Source organism: Neolamprologus brichardi, chromosome 15 (genome assembly GCF_056152115.1).
Source record: "Neolamprologus brichardi isolate AB-2024 chromosome 15, ASM5615211v1, whole genome shotgun sequence".
NCBI classification, from domain to species: Eukaryota; Metazoa; Chordata; class Actinopteri; order Cichliformes; family Cichlidae; genus Neolamprologus; species Neolamprologus brichardi.
In genome coordinates this window covers 1,545,760-1,553,764 of record NC_142118.1, presented here as the reverse complement: position 1 = coordinate 1,553,764, position 8,005 = coordinate 1,545,760, and the positions used below count along the sequence as shown (strand labels likewise).

Sequence of the window (8,005 nt, the reverse complement as noted above, 5' to 3'; positions counted from 1 at the left end):
ACGATATTCTGAAATGTTACAAAAAGTTTTTATGATGAAACTCTAGTAGATTTTTTTTCAGCTAAACACTCAGAAAAAAAAATTGTCATTAAAATCTCTGTCATTAAAAAAAAATTAATGACAGAGATTTTATCTTTGAAAAAGAAAATTACCACTTCCATCTAAAAAACAAATGAATTTTCAATACGTAAAAATTATTTTAGGGTGACCTTAAATTACATTTTAAGATGGATGATTTAATTCATTAAAGTATTCAATTAAAGGTTGAACAGATTTTAAGCACTGGAATTGCAAACAGGCCAATTTATCACAATCTGAGCTATTGCTGGAGTCATAGGAAGAGTGCTTACTTTTAATCTCAACGCTTCGGATGGATGGTTGTGCCGACTCTGTCGGGTACAGTGCATTTGAACAGCTGAATCTGTGTGCCTCGCAAAGAGTTAAAAACTACCTCTCAGCATGAGCTTCGGGCAGCCATGTGAAAATAAGGCCTACATATTTCTCTCCCTTTTTTGGTTGAGGATTATGCGAAGGGGGGAAAGAAAAGGGAAGGAGCTCTTTAAGCTTGGCCCCTCAAAATAAAATCTTGTCAAATCAAATAAAGCTTCCTTAAGAGGTGCATAATGAAGACCTCACAATGGCACCCTCACATTCAATGCAAAGAGAAGCCACCAACGCTTACAAGCCGAAGGGCAGGGAAAGCGTTTTAACTGAGCCGTGCACAGATCGGAGCGAAGAGTTGGACGCTGACACGGGAAGGCAGACAGAGTGGCAATCATCCTCTCAGAGATGCTGTTGTGAAGTGAGCAGCTGCATTGTTTTGGCTGAGCAAAGCGTGAATGAAAAAGGCCACACTATAAGTGCGGACAAAAGGATAAATAATGAGAAGCTAGATGAAGCGCTCGGTCGCAGCGCAGTGTGCGATCATGGGCGGGGTGCGAGTCCATTGTTGTAATTTCCTAATTTATCACAAAGTCTAATGGACGATGGGACAAGGTTGAGATAAGTGGCTGTATAATTAGTGTTATGTGTGAGCCATATCAAAATTCATCATGCTCTCCACACACACACACACACACACACACACACGCATCATCTCATAATGGACCGGAGTGGTGAAAATCCATATCATTTAGCCAGCAAACACAGAAACACTGTTAGTTTTAAATGATTCCACATCATTAAGTAGCCCAATGAGCAAAAATACTCGACACAATGCTGTTCAAGCATGAGTAATGTTGTCTGGGTAATGGGCTCGGGGGAAATGGTGGAGGTAAAGTGATCTCTCTGGCCTGACTATGTACCACACACACACACACACACAAAACGCTGAGGAAAACTGCCCCCTTGTGGCCTCACTGGCCAAAACATTTGGGGGGAAAAGAAGCTGAGCGAACGAATGTTTCTTCGAAAGGAAAGGATCAGCACATTCAAGCATGATTTTAGAAACAATCATTTTTCCAGAGCCGTCCAAAAGCCACCAATTCTACCTGGAAACAAACAACAAAGATGCTTTTAGTGTTAAGGAACTTTCAGCCCAGGCTTTTCAACAACACCGATGATATTCCCAACCTGCACGGCCGTGCACAACCCCCGTCACACGCCACCACCGCCTACCTCTGCTCATTTCCTGCCTTGCTGCCATTAATAAGAACATGCACTTTCTTTTTTTTCCTTTTTAAACACGCCGTCACTGAACCAGCGCCATATTTCCTCTAATCAGCAGTGTTTGGATTTCCCCGTCTGCCGTGTTGTTCTGGGGAGGGTGTTTTTATTATTCTTTTGATTTTTTTGCAGGGTTTCAAAGTGTGAAAAGGTCCTATTTTTGCTTCTGTGGTTAGCAAAGGATCCCAGCCCTCCTAAAGCGCCCCCTCCCCCAAAAAACATTTCCAAGGCTAACAGCAATTTTTTTTTTTGTCAGAAGCTACACCCAGGGTGCCGTGATTGTACAAATCCATGTTCATGTACAGTACTGACCGTTAAAACAACTTCCAAAACCCTGCTGGTTATAAAAAAAAGAAACACTTGTATCTGTTTTTCTAGGAATAAAAAAGATAGCAGAGAATCCCACATTATTATCCACAGTATAAATTACATCGTAGACAGAACTTGGAAATATATATAATACAGTTATATTTCACTATAATTTTTTATATTTTTCAATGTCTAGACAAACAGTGTGTGTGTGTTTATGCAAGTCTTTTTGCTTTGTGTGTGTGTGTGTGTGTGTGTGTGCTGCTGTACTGAGTGTCTGCAGCATCACGTGTGGCAGAACTCTGTACTGGGCACGTTGCTGCTCTTGCAGTAGGCTATGCTGTTGTTACTGAGGTGACAGTCTCTAAATCCAATGCCCCCGTTGGGAGTGTAGATGGGCTGGATGCGGAAATCTCCCTTGAGCAGCTGCTCATTGTTCAGCGCCACTATCTGGAAACTGGTCTCAGTCATCTCCAGAATGGAGTTATCCTTCTTGGTTCCAGCCTCGCAGTAGTCGTCTTTTCTCCTGCCGCGGTTGTATTTCCACTTGGTCGAAGACGACCGGTTCTTCCTGTGCATGTGCCAGCAGAACAAGCTGAGCAGCGTAACCAGGACGATAAGAACAGCCCCTCCTATGATCCCAGCCATTAGCAGCGTGGAGCTGATGCTGTCCTGAGGAGCCTGCTCTCTGCCCGGAGGCTTGGTGGTCACCGGCGCCTTGGTCCTGGCCTCGGAGCATATAGTATCCTCCCCAGGCCTATAGGAATTAAGGGTGTCCAGGACGTGCACGCAGATCCGATACACAGACCGGGGATCCAGGTTGGTGAGGCTGATGCGCCGCAGGTCCCCGCTCACCGTCCTCTCCTGCATTCCTTCGTTGATTTGGCTTTGGCCCCTTTTGACCCAAGTGACCTTGTAGGCGGTGACAGTAAAGTAGGAAGCCCAGCTCACGTCGATGTTGGTGGAGTTGACCACGTGGAAGGAGATCTGAAGAGGGTCCTCGTAAGGAGGCAGGGGTCCGGCAGGGTTGTTAAGTAAGGGGGGCAGCGTGGGGGAGGGGGAGTCAAAGTAGTAAGGGATGGATGAAGTGATGAGGGTGGAAATCATGGTGGTGACAGGGGTGGTGGTGGGTGGGGGAGGGGGTGTGGAGCGGAGGGTGGGCCAGGGCGGCTGGTCGGGTTGAATGGGGCACTCGATAATATCCAGCGTGAGCTCTCTGATTGTCATGCCACGCACCTTCTCCGGACTCGAGCACGTAAACCCGCGGGCGTTGACAGAGGAAGGCAGCGATTTGAGCCACACCACCACCCATTTCACGGTGCAGTCGCAGCGCCACGGGTTGTTTCGCACTATGAGGTGCCTCAGACTGGACAGGCCATCGAACACACCTTGCGTTAGAGTTTGAAGCTGGTTGCTGGAGATATCCAGTCTTTCCAGCCTGTTTAGACCCGCAAACGCCGCCACGGGGATCTGGTCGATCTGGTTCTCCTGGAGGCTAAGTTTGACCAGCGACTGGCTGGGCAAGAGAGGAGGGGGGAAAGTCAGGGAATTGCGGGCCAGAGCCAACTCGCGGAGGGTGGCCAGGTCCTGGAAGGTCCCTGGTGCGATGCCCTCATCGGTCAGCAGGTTCCCGTCCAGCAGGAGGCGCTGTAGACGTGTCACATTCTGGAAGGCCTCCTCTGCAATGACAGCAATGCGGTTCTCATCTAACCGCAGCTCCTTCAGGTCTTCGGGAAGACCAATGGGAACGCTGCTTAAGTGGTTCTTGGTGAGGAAGAGGAGTTTGAGGCTTACCGCCTCCCTGAAGGCCCCTTCTTCCACCCCTACTGTGGAGATGGAGTTATCGTCAAGGTGTAGCTCCTCTAGTTTAGTCAATTGGGCAAGAGCTGCCTTGGAGATTGTTTGGATATTGTTCTCCTGGAGGTGCAGGACCTTGGTGTTTTTGGGCAGATTCACGGGGAATTCGTCCAGCTGGTTGCCGTACAGGTACACAGTTTCTACGGAGGCCAGATTGTGAAGTTCCACAGGGAAACCAGCATTGTTGATCTGGTTGTTGTGGAGGTAGAGGACCTTGTAGCCCTCCTGTATCCCCAGAGGCACTGATGTCAGGCTGCGTTCGTTGCAGTACACAAACCCTTTGTCACAACGACACTCTTGCGGACAAGAGGCACCTGGGCTGAATTGCATTTGGAGGCTTAGGATGACAGTCAACCAAAATTGCAAGAACGAAGCCCAATCTTTAATCCAGGGTCCAGCCAGAAACTCCATAGTGGAAAAACAAACAGGGGGGAAAAAAAGGCAAACCAACAATTAAAAAAAAAAAAAACTGGCGGGAGGGAATAAAAAAATGAAAATCAGAGAGGCAAATGACGTATATATCCACCAAAAACCAGACCCATGAAAATATATAAAAAAGTCCAACTAAGATTGTTAAGTAATGATGCAGTTAGCTGGGAAAAGAGCAGGAAACTGTGGGAGTAATCCTGTAAATGCTAGTCCTCAGCCGAAGAGCGATGGTCTCATTAGTGGTGGCCAGGCCTCTGACTGACTCCATCCATGCTGAGACATCAGACCATAGCAGGACTCTTCTCTCGCTGCTCCATGCAGAGCTCAGCCAGGGCCAATTTGAGCGCCACCGCAGGCTCCGCTCGCCTGTCCGTCACACACTGCTGGTCCCAGACCAGGGCAGAGTCCAAGGGGGGTGACATTTGGATCCAGAGACCTGCGGGAAAACAAAGAGAAGCTAGATGAGTATTTTCAGAGGTGGCCTGTTCTCGGAAAAAAAGAAAAGAAAAATAGGGGGCCTCCCTTTTCCCTCTGCCTCTTTATTTAAAATACAAACACATACCAACTGACTTCCATTTTGCTCCCACTCTTCCCTTCTTTCCCAAGACAGACAGAGGCACAAAACATTGCACTGTGGAATTATGCACTGACTATGTAAAAAAAAAAAAAAAAGACTGATAAATATTCTGAACAGCTCCTGCACATCCGGTTTCACAGACATAAAGAAGGCTTTTATCCCTTGCGCTCTATCAAAGGCGGTAATAGAGCACTGCAAGGACACACACTCGTGGATTCACAGGGTTTCTCAGCGACATCAGCGCTGCTTAATGGAAAACATGCTAAAAAGAGGCGAGGTTAATAAAGATAGGAGCTCTCTGTGTGCCAACGTGGACACGGAGGATATTTCCTGGGAAAAGAAAACAATGCCGAACAGAAAACAAGCTGCAACAGCCTCTTTTCTGCTTCCCAGCTGCCTGAGCAGATTCTCGAGCAGAGGTACACGGGTAAACACACGAGTGCTTACAGTAAACACAGCCAATTGTTTTTGCCGGTGGCCCGAGGAAGAGCTCGTTATTACGTGCAAGGCCTGAAGCTAACGTGGCCAAACTGGAGATTTTGAGGCTGTGGATGTTTGGAAAACAAAGACAAGGCAATCGAGGAACAGAGGCGCTGCATATCAGCTCCACCCCCCCTCGCGCCCCGGATGGAGTGACAAGCACAAGCTGTCAAAAGAAATTGGATTGGAAAATAATTTAGCCCCTCCACCTGCAATAAATGATCGATACAGGCTGTTTTTCACCTCGGAGAGGTTTGCAGTGAAGCACAAGGCCACTGGATTACAGTAGACCACCCCTCCCTAAAATCCATTATTCCAACTTTTATGAGCCATCAAATATTTCCCTGCCCCCCCCTCCTTACCATAGGTAGCTTTCAGCTTAACTGAAGCTCCACCCGAAGTCAGCGTTGGATGACACACAACGGTGGGAACGACTGGTTGAATGTTAAGCACTGCAACGCCGTGACTGTGGATTAAGGAGCCTTGCAGGGTTATGGGGCCCCTCATCATTCAGCGAGCTCAGAGGAATCTGTTCAGTTTAGGGGCCGTGTTCAACAACTAAATCCAGACTTGGTACATCAGACAAGCAGCTATATTTAGTAGAAGGAGGGGGGAAAGAAAGAAGAAGAAATCTATACGCCTTCACGGCTCCGCTTCCTTAAATTCCTCCGTTTGTTTGTTGACTAGATGGAAGCCCGCATGGGCTCTTTGTGGCGGGGATGGAGAAACAATCCTGTGACACACATCTGTGATCTACTTTTCTAAATTGAAAGAGCTAAATTTAATCAAATAAGCTTGGGGTGGTGGTGGTGGTGGGGATAAGCAACCACATGAGGCGATAAAATGTGCTGCCACAGCGGCAGAATCAACAGCAGAAGGCAGCAGCATCAAGATTACATAGGTGCATAAATAAAATGTCACCAAGAATCCAGATTCAGAGAAACACAGTGTCGAGTTTACTTAACACCACCAAAGAAACAGATCAATGAGCTGCAGTGGCTTGATAAAAAAGGAGAGAAAAACTACCCCACCAACACTCTGCTTTTTTTCCGTCTTGATTTTCTTTTTAATTTAATTTTCAGCCCAGGGAGCACAGTTTCTCACCACCAGATGAACGCTGTGATATGTGGCCAGGACAATCCGATTAGAACTGGATTTAGCCCCAGAAACGCAATTAAAAGTTTAAAAATGGATAAGGTATTTAAGAGGCGATAAGAGGCGGATCAGGTACACTTCAAAGGCTGCCCAGTGAGCGGTGTTCATTTGAATGAATTATTTCAAAGCGGGGAAGGGGGGGGGGGAGTCGAAAACCGTGCAGTGCACAGAGGGTGAAAGCCCCTTTACAAAAAAAAGAGGAAAAGAAGAAGAAAAAAACTCGGGTTTTCACTCGAGTGGGAAAAATGTGGTGCTGCGTGTTTTGTTAGCGCCAAAAACTCGATGAAATGTCTCATGAACCGCACAAATATAAACTGAACAACCGTTTTTCCCTTTCTTTTTCTCTCTAAAAGTGTCTGGGAACCTGAACGCCTTTCCTTACCATACGTAGTTCTGCTGGATGTGGGTTCGGTTACGCTTTCTGTGCTGGAATAACGAATTTCGAGTGAAAAGTGGTTCGTTTAAACGCAGCCCGGGCCCGACGTAAAGCTGCATTTTAACACACACTTTCATTATTGAGCGAAAAGCATCCATCGTACCTTTGCTGAGCCTTTATCCATCGCAAACCCCGCAACCGCAGTCAACTTTTCCCCCGTCTTTACGCCTCCGTCCTTCATGCGGTCCTGCTGCAAACCCGTGCGTAAAGCTCTGTTCGGCGACGCTGGTGCGAGTCGGTTCCTACGAGCAGCTCGAAGCCGGCGACTCTACGGAGGAGCATATTTGCCCGCATGGGTTATGTCCCCTTCTGCCTCCCCGTGTGTGTGTCTCGGATGTGGCTGCGAGTCCGTCCGCACTGCCGTCGGTACTTTTTTTCTCTCCTGCGTTTCCCAGCTTCTAAAAGGAGAGCTCCCTCCGCTTTGACTCAACACCGTGAGCGGCGCAAAAGCACCGGAGACAGCGGCAGGGGGCACTTCTCTCGCCTTCCACACTCTGGCCGAACGATGAGGACGCACTCGCCGAACTGTCCGCCGCCTGATCCGCCACGGGCCATGACGGCCAGCTGCGTCCGTCCTGTGCGCTGTTTTTGGTGGGGAGGTCAGACTTGCCTTTCAGTGCCTGGCGCAGCTCAGACGCGGACTCCCTGCGAGTTGTTTTCTTAGATGGATTCAGCTGATAGTGCGACGTGCCTTCTCCGCTCACCTCTCTCTCTCCCTCTCTCTCTCTCCTGTCCCTCCTCCCCTCCTCAGAATAAAGAATGCATCTCCTCCAGAGCGGCTCCGTGATGGCTTTAAGCCACAGATCCTCCCCGCTGCCCTCACACTGCAGAAAATAGTTTGTCTCTCAAACACACTCTATCCCCACACACGCTATTTTGCCCGGCCTACCTTAACCCTCGCCACTGATGTCAGATCCGAGCTCCCCAACCACACACACACACACACACACACACACACATTTACATTTTAATCACAAAATCCCGAAATTAGTCCCGGAGTCACATTCCCGGTGAAAAAAAGCAAAAGGAAAAAATCAGCATTTCCTTCTATATCATCCTGGATTTTAATTTCCAGTGTGGGGAAATGGGGCTTTCTG

At 48.0% G+C, this 8,005-nt stretch overlaps 1 protein-coding gene across 3 annotated transcripts in view; it reads right to left on the bottom strand.

The window, feature by feature from the left end:
* Positions 1–382: 382 nt before the first annotated feature.
* Positions 383–8,005, bottom strand: part of flrt2 (fibronectin leucine rich transmembrane protein 2) — a 50,826-nt gene continuing 43,203 nt past the window's right edge. The window contains exons 1-2 of one of the 3 annotated variants that reach the window (XM_006792970.3): positions 7,012–7,643; positions 383–4,696 (exon numbers count right to left, since the gene is read on the bottom strand). In XM_006792970.3, coding sequence (XP_006793033.1) covers positions 2,260–4,242 — 1,983 coding nt within the window. In that variant the 5' untranslated portion in view covers positions 4,243–4,696; positions 7,012–7,643 and the 3' untranslated portion in view covers positions 383–2,259. Of the gene's footprint in view, positions 4,697–4,822; positions 4,861–7,011; positions 7,644–8,005 lie in introns of those variants that run through there. The other 2 variants (XM_035908706.2, XM_035908705.2) reach the window with 2 other exon arrangements.